Source organism: Leptosomus discolor, chromosome 13, assembly GCF_034619465.1.
Source record: "Leptosomus discolor isolate bLepDis1 chromosome 13, bLepDis1.hap2, whole genome shotgun sequence".
Taxonomy (NCBI): Eukaryota; Metazoa; Chordata; class Aves; order Leptosomiformes; family Leptosomidae; genus Leptosomus; species Leptosomus discolor.
Genome location: NC_141403.1, coordinates 13,425,338 through 13,453,328, shown reverse-complemented (window position 1 = coordinate 13,453,328; position 27,991 = coordinate 13,425,338). Strand labels below are relative to the sequence as shown.

The window sequence follows — 27,991 nt, the reverse complement described above, 5'->3', positions numbered from 1 at the left end:
TACAACAGAAAAAAGAAAAGCCTCTGTTAGCTCTAGTCCTACACTAGTGCTCATCTCAGCAGCATAAGAGTTCACAGAATTATTTTTTAATAATATTTATCAGAAACATGGCACTTCACATCTTCAGGGCACTGAATATACAATGATTATTCCTCACAACATCCCTGTGAGGTAGGCATCAGACTGCAGTTACTATTTGACATGTGGACAGAGGCAGAGAAGTATGTAATCAATCCTGCACAATTAAGCTAATGAAGTTCAACTCACACATGGAGAGGCCCTCAGTGACTGGACTGAAAACACAAGAGCAGGCCAGAGCCAAGGCATTGCCAGCTCTATTCTTTTACTACAGGCCATCACAGGTCCCACTCTTATTGCTTCCCCACATCCCCCTGTAAAACAGCACCTGTTAAACAAGATCCACCTGCAGAGAGTTGCTACAAAGTGAGATCTGTAATAGAAATAGGAAAAACACTTCAATTTAGCCAACATTTGAGTAAAACCATGAGAGTAGTTTGTTTGCCTGCCCAGTCAAATAGAACAGTTTCAACTTTAGTCCTTTATGACATCTCTGAAGCAGCATTGCAGGCTTCAGGTTGAGCAAATACTTATAGCTAAGAAAATCTAGGGGAAAAAAAATGATTGGTAGACTGTGACCACTGTCTCAGAAATTATGCTTATTTTAGTTAAATTGTTTTACTCAAGTCTGAGGGATTCCTGAACAGGAGGAAGAACTTCTGGGTTTAACTCTAACTTTGCATGTATTTAAAAAGCCCCTTAGTATACCAACTTCTCAAGTAAACTTCTCTTTCAGAATTTTTTTCCAAAAATGAAATAGAACAGTTTTGTAAACTTTTAACATAATTTAAAAAATCCTAGGTTTTAATATACAATTACTGATTAATTTCCTTTTATAACTTTATTTCTACTGTAAATCAACTTTAGGAAACAAGTTATACTTGATAGTATGGCTACTGTGATTAACTCCTCTTCCTGTAGCTCCCAGTTGAGATTTCCAAAGAGACACACTGTCCAAGACAAACTCCTAGTCTCCACCTGCAAGCCGTCACAGCTGAAGCCAACGCAGCTGTGACAAATTCATGCAACCCAAGCAGCAAATCCATCGAGTCCTTCATGTGCAGCATCAGTGACAACGGTCTGTCTCCGAGAGGCTGAAGAGGCCTGGCTCCACATACTCTGAAAACATGTTGCCTTCCCAGCAGAGAAACCTTTATTCTCATTTAACAGAAGATTCAGTCTAATGCAATAATGGCTGCGCACTATGATGGAAGAAGAATAAAGTAGTGGCTTTTGAAAGAAACCCATCTTCGGGGGGGGGGGGCAGGCTGTGTAAAAAAAAAAAAAAGAAAAAACCCAAAAAACAGTGAGGGAAGAGTAACTGTTAACATCATTACCAATGGACACATGACCTTCTAATCTGAGATTTGCTTTTTCTTCTGTAAATCGACATTTTGTCACAAACTCTGACCCAGAGAATTTAACCTTGGTGAATGTACAGAATTTTTAAGTCCACAGAGGAACTGTAGTCTCCAGACAAGGGGGAAAAAAAAAAAAAGAAAAAAGCTCGAAAGTGCACTTTGTATATCCTGCCTCACAAAGGGTTAAAGTGCAAAGTTTGATATTTCCAAAAGTTAAGCATCTCTCCTAGTCCTTTATTTTTTTAAATGAAACTTTTTCTTTGGTTTCTTGTATCTTCTCCGTAATTTTATCCTTTGTTTCCTCCATCTTCTCCGTAATTTTATCCTTTGTTTCCTCCATCCTATCTTGTAGATATTCCTTTACTGGTGGTGGTGTGGACATGTAGCCATTCTTACGTAGATATTTAACAGTGATGGATGTTCCTCCCAAAGTCACAGTGTATCTGGCAGGAGTTGCAATCTTCAAGAAACCAAAGAACACACCACATCAATAAACCAGGACAGTATTATCTAGAAAAAGGCATTTTTATAATATTGGCCAGTGTCAGAGACTAAAAAGATCTTCTATTTATAAGGAAATAAGCCAATCTGCAGCGCATCCCCCAGAAATGGACACCTGTTATGTAAAGTATCCTTTTGACAAAACCAGCACAGGCATTAGACTTCCATTTCAGAAGAACCAGCTCCCTGTGCAGCCTGTGGGATGAGCATTAGGGTTCTGAGGATGCAATTCGGAACAGACAGGATGTGAACCCCGAGCCACACAAGCAGAGAGGAAATATGGACATGATGCGCTTTAAATTCTAAAATGTCCTAAAAGAGTATAGGCACCTTTCAGTGCAGAACTAGGACCCACACATAGAAAACCAGAGCTAAGAGGTCAGCTAATCCAAGACACAACAAACCAGATTTGTTACTCCAGACAGACCACCTGCTCTTTCCAGACCTCAAAGATAAAGCCTGCACAATCTTCCCTTTGCAACCTATCCTAGCGCTTCCACAGCTTGAAAGTTTCTTCCCACACTGCCAGATCTCTCAGCTGTAATAAAATCTCTGTATTTAACCACATTTATTTATTGGTGTCTTTTAGGAACAAGAATTGGCAAAAGTAGGGTTTCCATGTTTTGTTTGGGAAAATAACCCCTTTAAATCACAGATAAGCAGCCCATTGCATTTGGAAACAAAACAGATGACCAACACTCAAATACAGTCCTTTGTTTTTGCATGGTCTGACATGCTTCAGGTTTCCCAAATACGGATTGTGCACATTTAAAGCAACAGAGACTGGACCCAAACCTGAATGCAAGTCATTGATTGAAAGGGACAGTGAAAGTACTTGACAATGATGGAGACCTAAGGTAGGAAGACAAGCTAGCAAATCCTCTAGGATAAAAATAACTTTCATCTGGAAATCATGAGGTGTTTAGACTTTACCTCTTTATCCCTGTTAATTACGTCAGGGATACAGAGGAATAACTTAATTGTAATTAAATCTCTGAGGGCAGACAATAGTTCTGCAGCAAACAAAGAAGTTATTTTAGAAATATAGACAGACTCCTTAAAGGGACACAGAGCCCCTATCAACTTGTGTGTGACTTTTTACCACAAAAAGGAATGCTCAAGTATGTGTAACTATCCAAGAGAAAAAAGCATTAGTTCTCTCCACTGCAAACCAACCAACCCTATTTCATTCACCAGGCAAGGTTTAAAGTTTATTTACAAACTGTACTCATACTTACTTTATACAACGCATACGCAGTTAGTGCATTTCCACTCTGGGAATTTTTCAGGATGTCTACTATGCTGCCTGGTAACCCAATCAGCTCTAGGAATGGAACAACATTCACTCCTCTACAAAAGAGAAAAAAATCGGCAACCTGAATTGGAATTTGAAACCTGAACAGTGATTTCCAGTACCATTTCCTTTATTACACAAACCTCCTAATTCGATAGCAGAGTATTTTTTCATCTAAGCAATCTACTGACAGGATTTATATTTCTGTACATATATGCAAATTAATGTTCTTTTCAGCACTGCAAGAGGTGACCCATTCATATTATCCTTGTTGGGCTGAGTAGCTACTAACTTACCTGCGTCCAGTTTATTATGTTTGGAGGTAAGCAGATACAGTGGTAGTAAGACACCAGGCTCCAGTCGTGCAGGTTCAACTTCATGTTCTGTTTTGCTTAAAATTACTTTTTTTTTTTCCTTTTTAAAATTTCAGACTAATCTGCAGCATGCCCAGAAGCACAGAATCCACACTTCAGTGTCCTCCATTCACTTTTAAATACATCAGACAAATGCAATGTGGCAAAAGAGAAGGAAGCAACATGTTACATGGACAAGACTTCAGGGGTTTCGTGCCCAGTTGCTCTACGTTGTCAATACAGGGTGGCAAGATGGGTGGAGGAAGCTCCTATCACAATTTCTTTCTATTTGAAAACCAGCAAAGCTAACTAACACCAGCACCAAAGAAAAAAAAGACAGCCCATCTTTACATTCCAGGAGAAAGCTACATGCAGTTACAGAAGACCCAACTTTCCAATATTTAGAGATGTTGTAGTATTAGTATCAGTATTGATTTCTGCCCAATATTTTAAGCATTCTTCTCTGCATGTGATCACTTTAGCATCAGGAACAGCAACAGGGAGTAATTTACCAGCAGTTCCTAGAAGCTATAATCTACAGGCCTTTCCCCAGAGTAGAAAATGGAGTTAGCCAGATCTGAAAGACAGCATTAACTGTGTTACTTCACAAACTGCCGCTGTTTAGCCTCGTATCATGAGCAGTCATTCTGAAAGTCATTCTTCCACTTCAAGAGGGTGCTGCCCCTGTGGCAGGACAAACTGAAGCTTTGTTATAATTAGTTTCTAGTTAAGTATTTCAGTTGTTTGCATCCGTCAGATACCTATTTTAGCAGCTAACTCAAGTGTTTCAAGAAGAGTAATCTTCACTCAGCCTGAAATGGCTGGATGTAAGCATCATCCTGAATTCAGCCAAAGTAAAATATTTTTATAGCTCAAGACCTTTATTCCTTTGACATGAGCTAAACTTAGAATGACATTTGGATCTATAGCTCCTATAAAGGGCAATTATGCCAGCTGGTTAGAGTAACTAAAACACTCGTGCAGTAAAGGCATTCTGATGTCAAAGCACCATCCTTGCCGCCACCAACTGTGGTGGTTTCATGGAATCACAGAATCATTTTGGTTGGAGAAGACCTTTAAGATCATCAGGTCCAACCATTATCCTAACACTGCCAAGCCCATCGCTAAACTATATCCCTAAGCACCACATCTGCAGGTCTTCTGAACGCCTCCAAGGATGGTGACTCCACCACCTCCCTGGGCAGCCTGTTCCATGCTTTCTACTATGAAATACACAACACTAGCAATCCAGAGATAAACATTTACTCATATTTAGCAAATCTCTTGCAGGTAGATAAAACCTCTTTCATCTGAACTAGCAGCTCATAGCTGATATAGTAGGTTTTTTTCTAAGAAATGCCATTTTCCCCGAACAGTAACTGGCACACACTATAGCTGAAAGAAACTAAATTAGAATACTTAATTTATCTTTTTTTTTTAGCCACACAAATATTTAATTTCCAATTAAAAAGTCTGGCCTACAGTAGCAATTTTGTCAGTGGAGGGCAGGAAAGACAGGAAACAGAAATAAAAAAGGAAAAGATACACATAGCTTGGGAGGAGCTCAGAATGAGGGGAATGACAAAGTCCAATGATGAGGGAGGATTGGGGAGGAAGCAGGGGAGGAAGTGGTGAAATATTCCTCAAGTCCAGTGGCAAAAAAAGAACAGGTCTATAAAGATTACACCTAGCAATTCGTAATCAGGATTCTTAAATCCCTACCTTTACCTTGGGAGAGGTAACACTTTCCATGCTGTTTACATCCAAGCATATTTTGGGGAGATGCACATTGCTTCAAATGTCAGTAACATCTCTGGTACACAGAAATAGCTGCATGGTAATAGTACGTATATGACACTCATGAATCCTATATACACTTTTGATATTAATCTTGTGCTTCGGTTAAATGTGGCCTCATTTCCCTATTACATATAGAGGCACTTTTTAACGTGTAATAATAACAACTTATAGGTCCTTTCACCTGTGAAAGTCAGCCTCAATTCAACAACAGTATTGGGCACTGCAACAAAATACCAACTTACTTCATGGCTGCATAGTAAAAGGATCCAAACCATACAGTGGAAGTCAGAAGATGCACTGGAATCATGACTTTTCCATATTGTTTAAAAGTTTTCTTGAATCTCTGAACGAGACTAATTGATTTGTCTTGCAACGGATCAGGATCTGAAGAAGCTGAGTCCACAGGGCTCTGCTTGGCCGAAGTCAAAGGACCTCTCTCTTCTGGTGCTTTGTGAGGAGTGTCTGCTGGCTGTGATGAAAAAGCACTTTTCCTTGAGGCAAAGCATGCTGTACCTGCATGAAGACATCGTATAGGAGGGTCCAGTGCCAAAATCACTTTGCAGCCAACATCAGATGACACCGACTGTCCTTTTAAGCACTGCAAGATACTAGTGCGAGGCAAAACCAAACATGCCCCATGCACCAGCTGCGATGCAGTATGTAACAGACTCCGCTGCATTTTGACAAAATGTGGCTGAGGTTTCTATAGAGAGGGAACAAGAAGAAATGTGTAAATGAGTGGCATTTCAATAATTGGGTTTCTACTTGCTGCAATGCCACTTGGAATTGTCAAATTTTAAATGGCTTTCTATTCTACTTTAAAAGGTTTTCCTTATCTTGCTTTGCAGAAATTGTTACCTTCTAGAATTGAGCAGATCATTTTAGATCTCACTTCTTTAGCATTCTAAACTAAAATTGCCCCTTCACTTAATACACTCTGTTCCTCACAGCTAAAATGCTCACTCTGCTCTCTAGAAACATTTTTAGATGTTTAGTGCTAACTACAGCTTTTATCTGCATAACCTGGCCCAGTTACTGAGAAGTCATCCTGAAACTTCACTTCTAGTAGCAACTGATAGTTTGAGTGATACTTTGAGCCTACGTAAACATAGTATGAACTAAGTGAAGTGCAATCAAAATTGATTTTTGATGTCAATACATTCTTAGTTTTGGTATAATTTTTCATGTTCTATACCATTTTGAACTAGAAGTTCATACAGTAAAAAACCCCAATAACCATTATTATTAATAATCAATGTTAATAGTAACAAACCTAACCACAACAGCCTGCCAGTATACGTGTGCTAGGAAAAGGGACGGTACTGTTGAATGTCATGTATTAACAGGGGCAAAACTGAACTGCAGTGTCAGAAATACGACAACGCAAAGAATATTTTAAAACTGCAGATAACCAGTTACCTTATGATTTTTGAATACTTAACAGTCACTCCTGAAAGCTCGAAAGAACCATTGAGAGACTCCCCACCAAAAGAAGAAAGGAATTTAGTTTGGCGTGTATAGACATCAAGAAGTCATTTTTCACCCCCAAAATGCATGCTTTGAACTAATAAATGAAATACTCTCTCCTTTCCTTTATACAGTGACTGCAAGTTACAGAACAAATTTCCCTCCCCTCCAAAAAAAGTGCCACTAATTGTTTTTATGTAACAAATGCCAGTTAAGTCAGTTATATCACAACTTTCAAATCCTTCTGATGCTTTTATGTTTTTAATTACCATAATTCTTGAACCAAACTAGACATCATTCAAGTTTAATTGAAACTCCACTGTTATCTTCATGTCTGCTTCCCCTTCACCTATAGCCTTAGATACATTTCAGTCAGGTGTTTTGATAGTGAATTTGTCTAGGTTGCTGAAAATGATCAATACTTATAACGTAGGCAGAAGTTAAAAAAAAAACAAACAAAGCCGTACATACCCTTAATGACTTCCCAGATACGCAACAAGAGAAGTACGATAAGGTTTGTCTCTTCAAAAAGTTGCAACTCTTCCACTAGTTCCCCACCTTTCGGATATGTGTCTTGAACATATTGATGACTCTGCTAAAGTAGAGGAAAGGCACATTTAGAGAAACAGCAACAACAGCAAACTAATATTATGAAGATTTTCGGTTAGCCTGAAACCTTGCTTACTGGAGTTACTGGTATAACTCCCCTTTGGATACCAGCACGCTAAGTGGAGGGTTTTTTCTGCATAACTTAGAAGTTCCACAACTGTGAAATAGTGTCTCCTTCCAAGACAGAAAAGTTCCACAACACGAAAAGTTGGAATATTCCTGCTTATATGTTTTCTAGGTATTTTAATGTTATTGTTGTGCTTGAATTAATTGCGATTACTAGAATTACAATGGTTGATGTGGGGAAAAGGTTGGAGAAATCATTTCAAACTCCCTGGGAGCCTCTACCTTGCATGTGAAGCCAGACACCCACTTTCATCGAACTCCTAACAGGAATTGTTGCATCAACAGGGGAAAAGGGAATTCTCTTCTCTGTGTAAGCAAGCAGTTATTCACTCCTGTTATGAACTCAGTGGGAGCCAAGAAGCACTGCTGCTTATAGAGCAGTAAATCAGCTACAGGTACTGCCTCCCAACGGGTCAGTTTTCTGTAAGAATTCACGGGAAGTAGCAACTGCTTGTAGTATCCTTGGTTTTATGACAAGCAGAGATTCTTGCTGACTTCTTATGTCCAAATGCAAGTTTCTCTAGGCAAGAAGCAGTGAAAATACTCAGCAAAACTCAAGCGTTAAGATGGCACCCTGTCATATACCAACTCCCTTACTGATTTATAGACATTATAACAACAAACTGGAAGAAGACAACTACATTGCTTGCCTATTGCCACTTACACTCCTCTCCTGAGGGATAACACTCTCCACAGAGGACTGTTTTCCCCACTTACTAATAGTACCCAACACTGAGCAACTGCCCTAAGTAAACTTTTACACTATCCAGCCAGCAGACTCAGCAAAGGGTACCCATCCATCTATGGTAAATTGAGAGCTCTTCAGTCAGACTTCTGCTGTTCATCTGTTTCAGTGGACAGTACCCTACTGAAAAATATCTGTTCCAAACAAGCTTTGAAGATTGCCACCGTACAGCATGGGGGAATCCATGCTCGGCACTCTGATTTTGGTTCATTAATGTTACTAACAGGACTCTGCATTCCAACAGCCTTGGCAGGAGACGACTCTTCCATACAGAAGCACAAAGAAACCGAACAAGTAGGTCTGAATTTTCCCATTCTATACAGGGTATATGCAGTAGCATTTCTCAGAACACCATTTCTAGGTTGTGCTGTCCAGCACCTACTGACAGCACAGAAGTAACACTGTGCCACACCTCTCTTTCATTGCAATGGCTGCAGAACATCGGGGTATGAAATGGCTTCCAGGGGGTGAGAATTCTTCATGTGAAGAAGCAATGGGTCACTACTGTAGCTAACATAGTTGTGATTAGTACATGAGATTCAAGACCTCTGCTCACAGCATTACGTGCACCGCTTAAGCCTTAAAAATAGAATGTCACCGATGGCTTTAAGGCAGGGGAACTACAAGACTTGTCCTGCCACTTGTCCTATATCCTCAGATGGACTTGGAACTCATTAACTACAGGGGTTTTCTCCATGATGCAACATATGGCTGGTCAAAGGGAAGGTTCTCTAACCATCTAGGGTAGATCCTGAAAAGGTCCTGAACCTTGTAAGCACAGACAACAGTGTGGTTCTAGCTAATACCACGTGGAACAGCTTACTTTTTGCTTCTCCAATTAAAAAACCCCACCTTTTTGCTAAATGCTTGATATATAAGGAAAGGCTTAGATATGATACTGCTTATATTTGAGAATAAAAGAAAACAGATTTTTCAAAACAAGGTTGGAATTTTCCTAACAATCCTACTGTGTTTCATAGGTACATGTGTTATTTCACTTACGTAAGTGAATAAAGGAGAGACTTTGGAAGTGCCAGTAAGCTGAGAATTACGCTACTCTCCAGCAGCACTACAAGACTAAATGCGGGAAGCATTAGAATGGTTACAGCAGGATGCAGGAAAGGCCAATGAGTAAACCAACAGATTAATATAGCATACACTTTGTAAAATGATTTTAAAGAAGTGAATATTGTTAAAGGGGTGATGGGTGCAGCGGCCGAATTTTAATTACTTGGCTCAACATTGCAAACAAATCTTAAACAGGACAGACAACTCAAAGTGCACAATAAATGTGGTTGGAGGTCCAAAGAAATAGGAAGCTGTAGTTGTTTCATCCCTCTAAGACATGAGATGAATACAGAGGAATCTGTCCTTTAAGATGCACCTAGTGAAAGGAAGTTCCCAGTACTCCATGTACTCAACAGGCAGCAGGAGAAAGTGTGGCAGCCTATGGATTTGAGACACAATTTTATTCTCTAAGTATAATACTTTCCTAAAGAAATCACTGGAGCTATATAAGCTATACAATTGCCCCTGTAACTTTAGATTGTTAAAACCACTCAGATTCTAAGGAAGTCAGGACAGTAACCTAAATATTATCCACAATTGCACCTAGTGACTTTTCAAAAGGTGTTTCTTCAATGTAGTTTGTTTTTTTTTTCCCCCCCCATGCTGTTGCATGATGTTGCAAAGAAAGGACAGAAGCTAGAAGCTTCAGATACCAAGGTGGAAAAGCAGGTGGTCTATAGCATGAGAATTTGGAGTGGGGCAGAAGGTGTTTTAGAGCATCTTAGTTTCTACATTAGCTTTCTCTCAAAAGTGACACAAGGGAAAAAAAAAAAAAAAAAGATGTCTAAGGACAAATATAGCTGTTCTCTGGTGTAAGAATCCCATGTGGTGAGTGAATAGATGCTAGTAGGACAAACTATGCAATGATATACAAACACTTCTGGGATAAGGTCTCCTCAGTGCTGGCACGTTCTGGCTAACTATTTAATAGTATCTCCAGCTAGCTGCAAACTGAGCTGAGATCTTGGCTGTGCAGGACACACTCCTGGTAGGGATTCTTGGACACCCATTTAGTTCCTGACGGTGGGTCTGTCTCATGGCAAGCTATTAAGGAGCCCTGCGACACAAAGGGAGTGCTCTAGTGGCCTCTTGAGGAAAAGTATAGATCAGCTTCTCATTACAGCGCTGGAGGTTTTGTTTAGCAAACTTTGTACTTCTGTTATAATTCAGATCAGCTTTGACATACACCTGGTGTACCGCAGGAGCACCCTATCTCTCACGTTTGCTCTGCTAACTCTTTGCCTCCCAGTGATTACTAGCAAGTAGAGATCAGACTTGCTTTTGTTCCTGAGGACGGTAAAAGTTCAGGAACCTTTAATGTCACAGAGTTGGTCTATGTGACTACCACAAATTCATGGGTGTGCTAATGTTTTATGCCAAAAAGAAACAGGGGATCATTGGAAAACACAGCAGGAATGAGCCAGGCCAATACAGGTACAGCAAAGGCTGCTGTGGATATCTGCTGCTGGAAAGAGAAATCATGCCACAGATGCTGTCAGATGAAACTTTCATCAGGATAATTTGTGTAAAACCAGTTACCAGTTACAATTAACTTTTTTTGAGCTACCAGAGAAATTGAAATACAAGAATGGAGATGGATATAAGATGGTAAAAAATTCAGTTTAAGTTCTTCTGTAAAAGAGGTCAGAAAGCATGAGGGAATTGCGGGTATAGTATATGCAGACTACACTGGTTTATCTTCTCTGTTTTACTAGAAACACTCTGTACACAATATGTAAATATGGATGAATTTAAAGAATTTTACTTGTTCTGTTACTGTTTAAAAAAAGAACATTAATTATACCACAGGAGAGTTCCCAGTGAAAATCCATGAGTTTTTTCCACTCCCAAGGCACCTTTCTAAGAGACCAGAGAATTAATTTACATTCTTGTCATTTTTAGTGTAAAAATCAAGCAAACTTTGAGGGTTCTGTGTTGTATATACAGAAGAATTTTGAACAGACACAAACCAAGTTTTCAGAAATCATTTCCAGCTCACCTTTCAGACTGCATAAAAAGCAAATGCACAGAAATCTCATCCAAACAGCTCAGTTTAATAAAAAACCCCACTACATTTTTACTAAATATAATTAAAAAAAAAAAAATTTGGTTTCAGATTTAAGTTGTTCTTTTCAGATTTAAAGTGTTCTGTTCAACAACTTATTAACAGTATATTAAAAAAAAAGAAAAAGGCACTTTGCCAAGCTAATAAACCAGAATGATGGTGAGACTCCACCTGCAGTGGTGTGCCCAGCTCTGGGGCCCCCAACACAAGACAGACATGGACCCGCTTGAGTGGGTCCACAGGAGGCCACAAAGATGCTCAGGGGCTGGAGCAGCTCCCTGTGAGGACAGGCTGAGAGAGTTGGGGTTGTTCAGCCTGGAGAAGAGAAGGCTCTGGGGAGACCTTAGAGTGGCCTTCAGTGCTGAAAAGGGGCTGGAGGAAAGGTGGGGAGGGTGGTGATGGGTAATATAAAATTTGTTTTACTTTCATAGAATCACAGGATGGTTTGGGTTGGAAGGGACCTTAAAGACCACCCAGTTCCAGCCCCCTGCCATGGGCAGGGACACCTTCCACCAGACCAGATTGCTCCCAGCCCCATCCAGCCTGGCCTTGAGCACTGCCAGGGAGGGGGCAGCTACAGCTGCTCTGGGCAGCCTGTGCCAGGGCCTCACCACCCTCACAGGGAAGAATTTCTTCCTAATATCTGACCTAAATCTCCCCTCTTTCAGTTTGAAACCGTTACCCCTCACCCTATCACTTCCCGCCCTGAGTCCCTCCCCACCCTTCCTGCAGCCCCCTTTCAGCACTGGAAGGTGGCTATAGACATTGTGCTGATATAAGTGGAGACAAGCCAACAGCTTTTTTAGCCTTACTTTACCTACTCCTGTTCTTGCTAAAACAAACTGAGCAAAGTCAAGAAAGTAGAATAAACCCTCACAGGGTCCTTACACAGCAATCTTCACTGCTACAATCTTCTGATACTTAAGTATTACAAAGCACAACAAAAAGTAGCTTTAGGAAGGAATAAAAGAAATAAAATTTCTTGTAGGCATTTATAAAGCCTAAACATTGGATTCGGAAGGTAAATAAAGCAGGAGAACCTAGTGCAACGCCTGTGTGTTGAGTTATAGATCTGGAACGCTAAACAGGAGGCTTAACAGCCGATCTGCACCCAGTCAATATGACAGCGGTATCCCCATTTCCCTCTGTGTTGGAAGGCATTAGGATCTTAGGCTTGCACGCAGCTAAGCGTTACATAAAATTGTGAAAGTTCTCTCTAATTCTTCTAACAGAAAGTATCACGACAATTTGCAGTGCTTTCTGCTCTTCAGAACTATGCGTTCAATAACTGGTGCTAGTCCATCTTTTAGCTTTGTTTTCCTGCTTTGCAGTGCTGAACAGCTACGCTGAGTCCCTTCCTTCAGAAGTTTCCTTCCGCCCTCTACTGAATTTTTACGTAAGTACACCTCTTACACTAGTACTACAGAAGGTCTCTACTCTCGATGATTCCTTACATGTGTAAATTTGCTGGATCATCTTCATCTTCCAGAGCCCCCAAAACAACAGGCACCAGCCAAGGGAATGGAAAAGAACCTGCCTTTTAAAGTGAGATCTGCTTTTATTCTTTGTTCATTTGTCACTCCACAGACACGTCTACAATAAGAGAAGTTATTATTTTAGAAGTTAACTAAGCTTAAAAATAGGCATACACATCTATGCTAAAAAGGCTAAAAAAGCCCTTGGTTAGTTCAAAGCAGGGATTGTACTCGTCTGCTTATTATTTTGCCCTTCTGCACATTTCCTTTCACTTTAAGCTAATGATCAAAATATTTCTCTCTCCTTTCTGTTCCACTGGTATGTAATAACTCTCCTAAGCAACCCCCAATAGCCTCTTTCATCCTTGTATCTCCCAATGTATCATTAGCTCATTCCCCTCAAAACAGTCGTGTTTCTCTGTCAGAGGGTTTTCAACCAGAGGGCCGTTAACATGGAGGTATGTGCAGCAGTGCCGTTTACAAAGCAGTGGGAAGTTTCTACTAAATAACTGAAAGGGGCTGCAAAAGGTAATTCACATAGACTCTTGTCAACAGTTTCCTGCACATGGCTTTGAACTGCTTCAGGAAAAAACCCCACAACTGAACTGGTCAGGGCTTAGGTGCTAAAATACAAACAAACAAATACACAGATCAGATTTCTACGCTTCACTGAAACACTGAGAATCTCTTAGGATCTCCCCTCTCAACAGTTCATTGAACTTCCTTTAGCAGATTCCTCACCTCTTTCAGCTTTCACGGAGCATCTCGAGAGTTCTGACTACTTTTTAACACATGCTGGAAGGCATTAGAAACATGTTTATGTTCAGGGTTCAGTACTTCTTTTATGAACTTCTGCTACCTCTCTTCAGAGTTCAGAGCTGCTGTGAACATCTCCCCTCACTAACAGAGCCATCAATAACAAGGTTGCAGACAAAACTGAACTCTAGCTTGCTCAAGACTTCCTGCTATTCATAATTTGGATTCTAGTAACCAAGCTCATTTTTTAATTCATAATATTTTTGATCACTCAGGACTTAGCTGACATAAAAAATTTAGATTATAATATTTATTTTAAACACCTCTTGGAGTTATAATCAAATATTTATTCCTGAAAGGTCTAATGAAACAACTGGAGACACACTGAAGATACTGTGACTTTCACTCAAATAAATGGTGAGAACCCAAATAAAGTTCAGCCTTTTTGACCAGACCATAGAATAAAAGCTTGGGTATTCAAATACTTTTCTCTTGACTAATTATAAAAGGCATTTAGTAGGAATATGCTTAAACCTGGATCTTAGCATCAACTTTGTACAGCCTTCTGCCTCACCTTGCATTGTGACTACCAAAACTGTTTGTTTTCTAGCCTTGATAAATGCTCTTTTTGCCAGTCTTGTCTCATTGTTCTGTGTCTCTTCCCTCCATAACCCAACCATAATCAACAGTATTAGCTGTAAAAATATTTTAAACGCAAGTTATAGTACGTAACAGTTTTACAAAACACTTAAAACAACAACCCCCACCAAGCAACAAGTCTTTTACCTATCAAATTCACCCCAAGTGCTTCTAAGACTGTCAAAAAACATGCTCAAGGAAAAACTCTGAAACTTTACAATTAGAAACAAAGTAGGAATAAACGTAAACGAGCTCTAAAGTGAAAAAAAACAACTCACCTTCAATAAGAACAGAATTCACAGTGGAAGCATTAGGTTCAAGATTTTTTTCTTTTATTCTCTCACCACATTTATTTTGCATTTTCAAACACTGAAAAGCTGTCATTTTTCCTAGCAAAAGTTACAGAACATTCATTTTTCAGCAAAATTACTGTTGGCAGACATTCCCTTCCAGTATAAATCTTTTCTAAATATTCAAAGTAAGCATGAAATTCTCTGTTGTGAATTCAAACTTGTCCATATAGGGAACTATGTGTAGTATCAATCAGAGTATCTTGAGAAATTATGTGTGAAGAGGCTGATCATAACATTTACAGAACACACTCTCAAAACCACACTCTTCATCCAATTTTTAGCAAATGCTATTCCCCATCTCTACAAATGAATGTGAACTGCTCCTATGAAAGAAGTATTATTTTTATTAAGGTCTTGATACCTGCGTGCATAAACTTTCTTGTCCACTATTCAATTTAATGCCCTATACAGCATCTTTGCATAGAGCATACGATTGCTAGCGTTGACAACCATACAAACAACAAAATTATACCACCTACAAGTGTCCAAACCAGTAACAGGACCCTAACGATGCTCCCGCTCACAGTCTGAAGCAGCAGATTTACTGCATTGCTGCACTCAGGTTGAGAAAGGAATCCTGTGACTGCAATGCTGCAACCTCTGAAAGCACACTGCATTCTAGGAGAGGTGATAAACAAAGCCCAAGGCTTGTGTTCAAGCACAGAAACATCCCTGTCAGAAAGTAGTATCCTATGGCCCGAGACAGCAGGAAGCAAAAGATGCCTCTAATTTTAACATTGGCAAAATCAGGTTTTAAGTCCACAAAACACTGAGAGCAAACAGTTACCCAACTGGCACAGGCTGGGGCTAAGCACTACCATTCCAGTTAAAAGGTAAGCGCTCTCATGTTCTACTCAGCTCTTCCACCAGCCACTTTTGGAAGAGAGTTACAGAACAGCTGTAAAGCCACTCACGTATTTTTATTTAGAATCAACAAAAGCCATCAATTTGAAAAAAACTACTGCTGTATTTTATAATTTGTTCATGAGCACTTGACAGTACTAACCCCCATTCCCTCTCCTCATCCCCCTCTGCAAGAACAGACTACACCAGTTCTGGAGAGCTGCAGAGGATCCTCCACTGTGACGCTCTGCAAAGCCACAATCACAGCCACAGGACTTGTTGTTTTGTTTACGTAAGAACTGTTACACATGGTCAAGGTCAATTTTTGGACAAGATCAAATAGCAGATCTATGGAATTAAAATTTACAGCCCTGCTAAGCGGCACTTTCATTTTCTGATGTGCACGAACAGAGAAGACCTAGTTTTACTATTCAGGTGTCTTTGTTTAAATGGAGCCGTGTCATGTCTGGAGACACAACCAAAAAAATTCATTTTTTGTTGAATCATACAATGGAGAGCTAGTTTGAAGAAGATGCAGGGAGAACTGAGTGACTGGAGCTGTTTGGAGGAAACATAAGTGTTCATGAGAACACAGACCATTACCCTTTGCAAAGGTCTAGACAGCAACCAAGCCCTGCTGTGTAATCCCAGCGCCTTGAAGGAGAAATGACTTCTGTCCTGAAGTGCTTGCTGACAGACAGACAAAAGGTGGGATGACTGACACAACCAGGCACACCAACCTGGCCTGCTAACCCCTGGTTAAACAATGATTTCCCTGACAGTTTCGAGCGATACATTCTTGACTTAATATGAACAAAGTACATTGGACTTTACACACCTGTACTGGTACCTTCAAGACCAACGGAATTTTGAAAGGTATCATCACTATATATCGTAAGGCTTTTTTAACTGAATAACAACTTTCTACTCTTACTGTAATTTTATTACAATGACAGGGACATGAAGAATAACCTGTGGTTTTTAGAGGTATCATGATCCAAGACTTAAAAATGAAGAAAGAGTCCTGTAACTTCAGCAGTATTTTTTGTTGCTGTAATTGCCATACTGCACAATTCATTTGTCTGAAGGCTAAGAGACTACTAAAGGTACTTTACAGTCATTAAGAACCCTTGACCCCGAGGTTGATCCTTGATCTAAAGTGATGGAACTAGGTAGTTACCTATCAGAATATCAAGGTAAAATCCTTATGACCACCTTACTGTCCAGGAAGGCTTCAACCATGTTTTGGGCCCAGGCCTAAGTTCTTCTAGTGTTTTTTGTTCTATTCTTAATACTGAAATATTGCTGATTGATGTTGAATTTGCTTAAGCATCTAATTTTCAAACTAAGTTCAGCTTCAACTATCTGGCTGCACAGTGTATCAACACCAACAAGAACTATGTTGGATCTTCTTCGCTATCTGCAAAACTAACTGATTGCAAGGACTGTTCTGGATTCAACCAGCAGTTTTACATTTAAAACAATCAGTGTTCTTTCTGCTTTTGTCATTGAATTTGTTGCGGCCTTATCTGCAAGACCAGGCAGAACTCCCTACAGATCCAGAAATGGGTCAAGATGCAAACCGAGGGCTGGTATCTGAGATAAGGGGACAGCAAGAACTCCCTGTCTTGCAAAAACAGACTTCAGTCTCTTCGTGATGTCTATAAGCATACACACAGAGCTAGGTCAGTTTATCTGGATAGGAGATCATCTACAGCAGGAGGATTACACAGATCCTTTTAAAAACCAAAACCAGATCAAACCTTTTCTTATCAGCTTCTATAGTCTGTGAAGTGGATCTTAGACAGTCATGCTAGACAAATCTTCACCTTCTTACATTCCTTACGTACTCTTTTTTAACAGTCTGAATTTGACTACTTGATTTCTGCCATGTGCAAGCCACCTGCTACCTACCTACCCAAATCATCAAATGATTTCTTTTCCTCCCTGATGGAAGTGCTCTTCTCACGCAGCGAGTGCAATTCAGTAATGCTGCCACAGAGGCCAGTCATAGCCCTTGTACCTCAAACAGTCCTTGAACAGAAAAGGAGATAAACACATGCTGTCAGCCCTATAGGAGGAGATGGATGGTGGGGACACATTATCCTCTGTGCATGCATGTCCCACACAGAAGCAGCTGCAAGTCATACAAGCTAGTGGACAGGCGGTAAGACACATTCCAAACGAGGAACCTGCTTCCCATCTCTCCCAGTAGCAAAGCTTTGGCAAATCATTTTATGTTTATACTTGTTACAGCAACAACATCTTGGGGTTTAGGTAAATTGAGGAACACTTCCAGTTTAAGAATTAGTTTTGGTAAGGAATTCTAGGACACTTCATGTACTACTGTCCAAGTGAACGTTTTCCCTTTTAGACCAGCTTGTGGAAGGGATCTCAGAAATGGTCATAAGTGAGGCTGAACATGCAGTTTGTAATAACCTGACATAAATCCACGTTTGACTTAAAAGCCTTAATAAAAATTCTTATGACTTCTCAGTCTGACTCCCTGGATAACTCTCACCATCAATTACCAGAAGCAGACGACTAAGGAGAACCCTAACTCTATGCAAGTGTGCCAAGAGGGCTGTGTCTCGTTCAGCTGAATGCTGCCTCCTATATGGATTCAGAGACCTCCAAAGCTTGTTCATAGAAAATGTAAGAGAGAAAAAGTGCTGAAAGTTCAAGACGAGCAAGAAAACACAATTTTACCAGCAAACAGATAAGAGGAGCAAAACCAGATTTCTCGGTTTTGAGATTCTCCTACTGAGAAAAGCCAGCCCTTTGCTCCTATTTGCCACGTGCCACAAGCGAGTCACCAAAAACCGCGCAGAACATTTCTTAGGCATTTCTCATATTTGTACAGCCACTTTTAAGGGGTCTAAAAAGTCAAGACAAGTGCAGAACCAGCTGTTCCAGGAGAGAAACACCTGAAGAAGCCGAACCCAACGGCCCTTTACGGTACAGCCGTCAGAGACTCGCGGCCGACATTTTTCACGCCAGGAAGAACGGCCTCGGAGTCTGCAGAAGAGAAGGCGCCCAGAAGGAAGGGCCGGAGCCCCGAGCAGCCGTTTCGCCCCAGCGCTCCTGCGCGGGCCAGCCACCAGAGGCCGCGGGTCCGCTAGCCCAGTCCCCCGGGGCCGCGGCGGCAAGCACGGCCGGGGGCGGCGGCGCCCCTGCGCGGAGCGGGAGCCCGCCCGACGGCGGGGGAGCCGGCCCGCCGCCCCCCGCGCTCCCCCCACCCAGGGGGGGGCTCCAGGAGGCGCCCGCCCCCCCGCTTCGCCCGCTCCCGGGCAGCGGCCCCTCCCCCCAGGCCGCGCCAAGCGGGTACCTTGTGGCCGAGCCACCGCTCCTCCTCACGGGCCCCGAGCCATGGAGACACACCGGGCGGCGGCTGACCAACGGCGACCGCTGCCGCGCGCGCCGCTCCCGTCACCTCCCCCGCCCCGCCTCGCGCGCGCGGCAGGGCAACGTGCAGCAGCGCCCGTCCCCACCATCACCTTGAGGCCTGGCGGGGCCGACTGGGCAGGCGCGCGCCCCCACCCCCTCGCGCGGCCTTCTGGGGCTCGTAGTGTTCTCCTTCCCCGAGCCCTGCCCGGGCGCGGGGCCCAGTCACGTTTTAAGCGTGCGCAGTGCCGCGTTCCTGACCCCCCCCCCCCCCCCCGACTTTCCCGGATGTGACGCTGCCGGTCTCACCGCCGCTCCGTGGGTGCGTCACTTCCGCAAACAGGATGGCGGAGTGCTGGGCTGGGTGAGTGCCGCACGCCTTGCGGGGCGGCCCGCCGGCGGGGACGTGGGGCCAGGTGGGCGGGCGGGCGGCACGCGGCGAGCCCCGCCGCGCGCTGGGAGGCGGGTCCCGGGCTCTCGGCCTCGCGGGCAGCCGGGGGGGGCGGGGCCGGGCTGCCGCCGCCGCGCACGGGAGGCTGTGCTGCGCCACCGGCCGTCGCCAATCGCCTGCGACCGCGCCGGGGATTGTGGGCGGCGGCGCGGCGGCGCGCGCTTCGCCCGTCGCGGTGGCGGGCCGGGCCTCGGCGGGCTCCGGGCCCCTCAGAAGCGGCCGCGGGCGGCGGCCTGTCCGCGGGAGCGCCCCGCCGGGGGGCCCGTCCCTGCCGGCCGCGGCCCCTGCTCCGCTGGCGGCCCGGGCTCTCCCGCTTTCCCTCCGAGGGAGCCGCCCCCTCCAGCTTTCCCTCCGAGGGAGCCGCCCCCTAGGCACCCGGTTGCCATCGCTGGTTACGAAGTGCCCGTCGCTTCCAAATTCAGGCCTTAAACGCATCCGGTGAGTTGCAGGGCGGGGATCCGCCGGGAGCGCGGGTGAGGCTGCTCTGCACCATCCCGCTCGGAGGGCCTGTTCCGAGGGAAGCCCCGCTGGTCTCGGCGCAGCGGCTACTCCCCGAACGTGGCTGGGGCGGGAGGCTCCCGCCTGGGCGCGGCAGGCCTGTTTTCCTGGCGGGCCGCGGGCTCAGAGGAGGAGTTGCCCAACTTCCTCCTACAGGCCTTGTCTAAAAGTAGCTGCCCCGTGTCCTGGTGAAGTGGAATTCAGCACTCAGAATAGTTGGTGGCTTCTTTCCCCCCTCGTAGGTTTCTGTTCTGATCAATGGACAAGGAGACAAACCTGTCAAAGATGGCTGATTTAACCAAGGAAGAGGAGCAGGAGGTAGAGAAGAGTTTGGATGAAGAAGTGGAGAAAATGCCTCGGTCTTCAGAGGCAGATTCAGGTCTTGGTCAGGAAGGCGACAGTTCGACTTCAGGCACAGTGTGCCCCGCTGACAGTGAAGATGAAGTCGATGGTGGTAACCAGGATGGCAGAGCCAAGAGGAAGAATGTAGATCCTGGGGACGAACCTCCTAAGAAATTAGTGAGTATCGTTTATTTTGAGCTCCGTTCAAACCCCTATTTCAAAGCCTTAGCTCAAGACGAGATTGAAAGTATTTGTGCTAAACATCCCTGAACCAGCACAAAAAGGCAAATGTCAATGTCTGTGGGCAGCTTCCTGGCAGACCAGCGGGTGTGGAAGTTCTGCTGGGCTTAATGGGAGAGAGAGGGGCTGGTGGTGAGGAGGTTGGAATCTGCTCTCGGCACGTGCTTAGCCGAAGGCTGTTGTTCCGCCGGCTGTGTGGGGGTGGTCCGGTAGCGTCGTGCGGGTCTTGAGTTCGTGTTTTGTGTGTTGTTACCCTGTGTGTTAGTACAGCTCTCTGGTCATGGGAGGTTCTTCCGTGAGAGAATATCCTTCATGTCCTTTAATTACTGTCTAACTTAGAAATTGTCCTCAATGTCCTTTAATTACTGTGTAATTAAGAAAAATCTACAAACCACATCCTCTGTGATATAGTGTCAGTACGATTTGTTGGCAAAGTGAAGTACTGAAAGATTTACAGATGGTTTGGTTTGGTTTTGTTGGGTTTTTTAAGACTGCAAGAGTAGTAGAAAATATTTGTCCAGTTAAGTGGGAGGGTGAAAAGGGTCATGTTTTGCATGATGCTGTCCTTTGTTACGTATGAGCTTGTGGAAATCAACGCTGTAATATCCAGCCCTGTTTTGACCTTTTGGGGTATTTAAGTATAATTTGAAAATGTCTTTGACCTAATATTTTGTTTCTCTGATTGGTATTTTTCCAGGATGTTGATTTATGACTAAGCAATCTGGTAAAAGAAAAGTTGCCCTTTGTTGTGGTAGCAACATTATTAACCCTTTCACCCTTTTAGTAAGGTTTAGATGGACAAGAAATACGTTTTTGCGTAGCCTAAGGGTGCCAAGAGGTGATTGCCCCGAGCGCAGCTGCTGACGTCTGGATGTGGCTGCTGGTGACTGTTTGCAGCTGTGCCTGCAGCAGCTGAGGCCTGTGGGTGGACTGTATGAGCCTGTCCCCCACACGTGCCAAAGTCAGCCATTCTAGCTTGCATCACCATCAGTGGCCATTCCGGGAGCTGTCTGTGCTTACCCTAAAAAAGGCTAGAAATGGTCAAAATACTGATAGTGTCAGTCACCCAAGTGTGGTAATAAACAGATGATGGGGGCATAGAGATTTGGACAAGTATGTCTGTGTTCATCCTGAAGGATACCAAAATGACATGAAACGTTCAAGCATTTGTATAGCGTATTAAAATCGGTCAAACCTTCTTGTCCCTTGGGGGACTGCCCTTTGAATAATGAGATGTCGTGGACGTTGCCTTTTGTAGTCAGCTGTTGGGAATGCTTTTAGTTGTGAATTCATACTGGCTGGGGCTTCGTACCACGCTTATGGGTTTTAACTGAAAATCCTTCATTCTGGTTTGTACCCTCACTTCAGACACTTCTATGCTTCACAGATCTTGTTGGGTCTCCATGTTCTGTTACTTCCTATTTTATTTATCATTTATTTTAATTTCATATGTATAATTGAAGATTATTTTCAAGGTGAAGAAATGTTAGGAGCGTTATGTCTGGGTGTAGGCTCCTCTGTGTCTCAGGGGACAGGAATCTCTTGGAGTATTTACAGTTAAGGCTGAACCAGAGGCATTTATGCAGCGAACTGTTAGGTATTAAATGGATACGTGGTCACATCCTCGTTCCCTTACCACAGTCTGTTTAAAGCCCTGGCAGTGGGATCATCCCTTAGGGCTTTGTGCGGCATCAGCCAGTTGGCTTTTTGGTTAAATTGGCGGTTTGTGCGCTTCTGTGGGATGTAAACACTGAATTTCTGAAACAGGATTTTTGGAGAAGCTTAAAATTTCTTGAGAAGGAACTTCTTTGATCCGAATCTTAAGGGCAATGAAACAGATTCTCCAAGAGTGGGAGAGAACGGCGAGTTCAGTGTTTCTGTGAAGGAAAGATGCTGGGCGTCAGCCATCAGAAATTACTTGGACCGACTGAAAAGGGCATTAAATGTTCAAGGGAGTTGTCTCTTTGATAACTGAAGTACTGACCTCAGTACCAGGACAGGTGTGGGGAATGTTTTTGTGTACGTAATGGTGTGCTCTTCATAGTGCTAGGTGTTTACTTTCTGAAATCCTTGAAGTGAACTCTGGATTAAGTGAAAAAAGAGTAAAAAGAATTCACTGCTTGGGTCTGTTCCTTCCCTTGTTTCTGCAGCGTGCGATAGGCCACGGGCAGGCTGTGGCTGCACATTATAATGAACTGCAAGAAGTTGGATTGGAAAAACGTAGCCAGTCTCGCATATTCTACCTCCGAAACTTTAATAATTGGACAAAGAGCGTCCTCATTGGTAAGCTTCATTAATCGACTTTAATAACATGTGACTCGTTGTTGTAACAAAATGTAACTTTTTTTTCTGCTTTCTGATGTTGATTATGACACTTTTTCTCTTAATACATAGTAAGATTTCCAAGTACAATAAAATATCTATATTTAATTTTATTTTGAATCTCTGTGGTAGTGTTTTATGTTGTTGCAGTGCCACATGTATGCTAAAGTTTTAAAGATCAAGTGACCTGCAAACTAGAAAAAGTTCATGCTGGAAACTGCTCTTCATGACATTTTTAAAGAGAAAGGTGCAGCTTTAAATTGTAAAGAATCTATCTGTTCTTGCTAGATTGAGCTGTTCGTGTTATTTAAATCCGTCTCAAATAATTTCCTAGCCGTTTTCCCAAAGCAGTCTGTCCTCAGGTCTCAATTAACCAATTCTGTGGGAAACTTGAACTCATAAATATTTTCTATATTATCCATAGTCAACAGTTTAAAAGATTAGAACTTAGAAGATGTAGTTCTTTAAGAGTCATCAGCTTTTTATAAAGGCAAAGTCTGCTGTCCAACAAATGAATTCCAAAGTGAGGAAACAAAACCTTAGACACCTGCAAACAAAGAGGAGCGTTATCAGCACAGCAGCACGGATTTATGAAGAGGGATCTGTGCCAGGAGGTGTTGGCCCTGTTTGTCTTAGCATGCTGCATTTTGTTGTCTGTATCAGAGCAGGTAGAAGCGATGTTGAGGTTTGTATAAAGCTGTTTTTGAAGCCTGTCTGGAAGCCTTGCAGTCACGATGGATTTCAGCAGTGCGACGTTACAGCAGTCGTATCCAAACGCGCTTCGTGTCTCTGACTGTGCAGGGAAGTTGCTGCCCTGCTGCTGTGTTTTACATAACATGCCAACATCAGTCAGAGCAGAGGTAATCTAGACAGAGTGGAGATAGAGGAGAAAATGAAACTGGTCTGAGTAGGGTAAAAGACAGCAGACGAGTAGCAAATGTTACTGCAAGGCCTGGGGGAGTGAATGGAAAACATTGGGCTTTTGTAAGGCCACAGTGAGGAAACATTGTGGCTGATGCATTTAATTGGCTTTTGCTCTTCTGCAAAAGGCTTTCCCGTACTTTCAAACAACATCTGTCTTCATTGTGATGGAGTGAAAGGGAGCTCTGTGCCCCTGCTCATGCACAGGGTGGTGGTTCAGCGATTTGCAGTTTTGCCTTTGTCTGCCAGGGAAACAGTGCAGAGCCCCAGTCGTGTTATGGGCAAAGCCCATTAAGCACAGAAGGTATTAATTATCTTCTCCATAATTTTAAAAGTTTGTGCTTCCTTTCATCATTAGTGGTTTCTGGAAAAAGAGATCGAAGTCCGTAATGTTAAGAACACTTACAGGCAAAGTAAACTCTGAGATGTTTTAAAATTCTGAAACCCTTTTGGTCCTTAGGCTTCTCTGCACAAACCACGCGAGTTACAGACCTGTGTATGCATCCTGTCTTTTTGTTTTTCTAGGTGAATTTATAGACCGGGTACGACAGAAAAAGAATGATATAACTGTTTTGGATCTAGGATGTGGCAAAGGTGGAGACTTACTGAAATGGAAAAAAGGCAGAATTAAAAAACTTGTCTGTACTGGTAAGAGGACACAATAACTTTGCAGGGGAAGTACATCAGTGTTCTAGGGGAAAACCAAGCTCAAAGGTCTTTTATTATGTTCTCTTTTAGTAAGCCCAAGAATGCAAAGATACACCTTCTGTTGAAAAGTCTTATTTTGTCCTTTAACCTGAAGACATCAACTTGATTGCCAGCATAAATATAAGAACCATTGATTTTCCATGTAATTAGCTTTCAGCTCAACTTGTAAATAAAAACTAGTATCACGAGAGAAACATGCAGTTGCCACAGATTAAGCAAAATATGGTACTGGGAGAATGACTGTATTTTATGTCTTTTCTCTCCCACATCTAATCTCTTGTAGTATTTTTAACTGTTCTGAAATCACACACAGAAGAGTTGTGTTTAAATTACAAATAAACCCGACAGTTTTGTGACAAAAAATGGTCTTGGGTGTTATAGTCAACTAAAGATTTTCAAGCTCAGAAAGCGGGAGAGCTGAAAGCTGATTAAAAGAATCTTTTGTTTAAATAGGTTGTGTAGATGTTGGGAGGGAGATACTGTCTTCCCCTTTCCCAAAAAGCATCCCAAGGGTAATCAAAGGAAGTATTACTTTTGAATTTAATTAGATACTAAAATTTCATAAATTCCTGTAGTGGGAATTACTTTGGGTATTCTACATTTTACAGTTCTTTCTTGCCTTTTTCACTCTGCAGTCTTCAAATACAGTTGATTTACTTACAAAGTTCTTAAATGAATTTATTGTGTATTGTTAGTTTTAAAATTTGTGCAGACTTATTCAGTGAAACTCAATGCCTGAGAGAGGAACAATCTTAAAAAGAAAATTAAAAAAACTTTCCCATGATGCAGGATATCAGTGTGTATCAGAAATAATCGCATTTCAACATCTTGTGTATTTGTAAGAAGGTGAAGAGCTTTCAGTGCTGTTCGAGAAACCCTGGTAGCTGAACTGTTTTAGCTGATGCATAGTAGACACTTAATGCTGACAGCACTTAGTATCAATCACCTCATATCCATCACCTGAAATTTTGGAGGCTTGCTTTGCACATTTGAGGATGGGAGCTTTCTGAAATCTTCAGATTACAGCTTTTGTTTGAAGACTGAAAATGACAAAGAGCTACAATCCCAAACACTTCCTGCAAGTTAAATTTCTTTTCTACAAATTGGAAATAAAAGTGTTTGTTCCCCTCAAAGTGTAACTGAAAATAATCTTTTATCCCTGCCATAGTGGATCTGCTGTGTTCCAGTAATCATTCAAGTTCATTTCTTGGTTTTTTTCTTTTTTGAATTTCTCTCTCCATATATAGATATTGCTGACATTTCTGTGCAACAGTGCAAGCAGCGATATGAAGACATGAAAGCCCGGTGTCGTTATAATGAGCACATTTTTGATGCAGAATTTCTACAAGCAGATAGTACAAAGGTACAATTCCTATGCTTTGTGATATTTTGGAGATTCAACGTTCTTTTGTTAAGTATAGGAGTGAAGGTAGTGCTGTAATATTTTTGGGCACGTATATTTTTAAGGTCAGGTTGTTGTACTGTCAGGAGAATTGGCCTTATGAGTTTCTGCAAAGTTGCGTAAGGTGTAGTTAAATGTGTTTTGTCACAGTTTTACAGTGTAACGTTCTTGAAGCCTGAATGTCTTTTTCAGATAATGAATCTGGTGCTTTCAGTTTCTTTCGCACGACAAGGGGAAGGGATTGGCTACTTATCTCTGGAGTTCTGGCAGCCAGCATGGGATGTTGGAAACTAGTGTGGTGAATGTGTTCTTGTGCTGGAATGAATAAGGGACATTTTCTGATTTGACCTGTAAATTTTGTTTATCCCAGTATTTTTTTTCTAGCAGCATTTTAATTGCTGTAATATGTATCTTCAGGCTTAGGAGACAGTCTTGTAACCAACACTGCTTTTGCTTCCTGGAAATGTAGGCTGAGTGTGCCCTGCTGATGCAGGCTGAGGGACAGAGCCTACCTGGTTCCAGCGGATCTGTGGAAAGGCTGAACCTGTTCTTCCTAGCCTTGCAGGAAGGGTGGTTTGTTTGGATTCTTGTTGCCTCTCCCTCTTCTGAGCAGTACAGTCTGTTGCAGGTTCCAGGTCGTGTCTCTTGGCTCAAAATTGCAGTCAGGGGAGAGAGGAGAGAGCCTTGGCCAGGAAAGAAAGGGATATTTTCGTGTTGCTATTACAGCTCAGTCTTATATGCACCTGTATTTTCTGTTGCATGCTCTGTTCTGTCTGTGCATGCACACAAAGATTCATCTGCCTGACTTTGTAACTCTATCACCGCTGTTATGTACAGTGCAGAGTCTCATTCTAACAGTTTGTCTAATTCTGCCTGCCTCTGTTTCTCAGTTTTCTGTATCTCTCTTTCTCAAAATATGGAGAGGGGAGTAAATGAACAGATAAAATTGCTACGGGTATGTGAGTGTCTGTTTTTGTCCTGCCGTGTACAGAGCGTTGATAGTACGTGGCGTGAGCTGGTGTAGTCTGGGAATGAGTGGGTGGATCGCAAGTCTGTGAGAGAAGAGAAACACAGGTAGAATCGTTAAGTATGAAATATTTTAAGTACAGAATGCATATTGTGGGCCTAGGGGAGAACTTGTATGCTCCTGTGTTATTTATAGTGGCTGTCATGTAAAAGAAGCCTAAGCAAGAAGAGTTAGAGAACTGCTGAGTACAGAGTCAAACTGTGGCAAGCTTTAACTTGACAAATTTCTAGGGCTCCACGTTCTTCAGAGTTACCGGTTACTTGGTCTGAGGTGGGGAGGAGTATGTTGTTACACGTGTATGTACATGTGTGAGAATACGGACAAATACAACCTGGTGGGCAGTGCAAATTGCCATATTTAAAACAAGCCCTGCTCTCAGTTGTAAGGTTAATGGGTCAGCTCTCATTGCGGAGAGTTAGTAAATTGAAAAATTGTTTTATTATAATAATTGTTTCCGGCTGAACAGTGGCCAGTTATAAACCCTCATCAACAGAATATCTCTGTAAACTACTGGATAACTAACCTTGGGTTTTGGCCTTTCAGGTGTAGTGGTGTTACGTGACAACATGAAAAGAATTTGAGGACATGATGACTTTGAAATGCATGTGTGTGTGTTCTTGTTGTTCCCAAATGTTGTATGTGGTTTTCTGTGTAGCAGAGGACTCTTTCTTACTCTTACCTTTCTCATTTTGTTCTTGTTGAACTCGTGAAGGAATGGGGGCTGAAAAGGAAAACTTTGAAGAATTATGGGAGTAGCATATTTGTTGGAAGATTTGAGTGAATCATGCTTGATTCTGTAGCTTTTGTTAGACATTTTTTCTTATTAATCTGTTTCAGGATCTCTTGTCTTCCAAATACAATGATCCAGATATGCGCTTTGACATTTGCAGCTGTCAATTTGTTTATCATTACTCATTTGAGACGTATGAGCAGGCTGACATGATGCTTAAAAATGCTTGTGGGAACCTCGCTCCTGGAGGATATTTCATTGGCACAACTCCAAATAGCTTTGAACTTGTGTAAGTGCTTCTCTATTCTATTAGTCTTTCAAAAGTCTGTAAATCATTGTTAAGTGATAGTCATTCTTACAGTGCTCTAGTGTGTTTGTGCAAACAAAAGCAAGTTTTTTGTAACAATTTTGGATTCTAGTCAGGAAAATCTCA

General features: G+C 42.3%; 2 protein-coding genes across 3 annotated transcripts in view; one reads left to right on the top strand and one right to left on the bottom strand.

Moving 5' to 3' along the window:
• The window catches only part of LOC104340930 (low-density lipoprotein receptor class A domain-containing protein 4), a 75,980-nt gene that overhangs the window by 36,164 nt on the left and 11,825 nt on the right, over positions 1–27,991 (top strand). The window contains exons 1-6 of one of the 2 annotated variants that reach the window (XM_086472613.1): positions 19,252–19,281; positions 20,109–20,385; positions 22,599–22,731; positions 24,217–24,339; positions 25,647–25,762; positions 27,666–27,847. In XM_086472613.1, coding sequence (XP_086328739.1) covers positions 20,125–20,385; positions 22,599–22,731; positions 24,217–24,339; positions 25,647–25,762; positions 27,666–27,847 — 815 coding nt within the window. In that variant the 5' untranslated portion in view covers positions 19,252–19,281; positions 20,109–20,124. Of the gene's footprint in view, positions 1–19,251; positions 19,282–20,108; positions 20,386–22,598; positions 22,732–24,216; positions 24,340–25,646; positions 25,763–27,665; positions 27,848–27,991 lie in introns of those variants that run through there. The other variant, XM_086472615.1, reaches the window with a different exon arrangement.
• MIMS1 (mitochondrial inner membrane scaffold 1) lies at positions 71–7,380 on the bottom strand. The gene is made up of 4 exons (XM_009961019.2): positions 7,326–7,380; positions 5,630–6,090; positions 3,179–3,290; positions 71–1,899 (listed from the first exon to the last, which is right to left on the bottom strand). Exons 2-4 carry the CDS (start codon positions 6,064–6,066, stop codon positions 1,666–1,668), a joined length of 783 nt encoding a protein of 260 aa, XP_009959321.1. The 5' UTR covers positions 6,067–6,090; positions 7,326–7,380; the 3' UTR covers positions 71–1,665.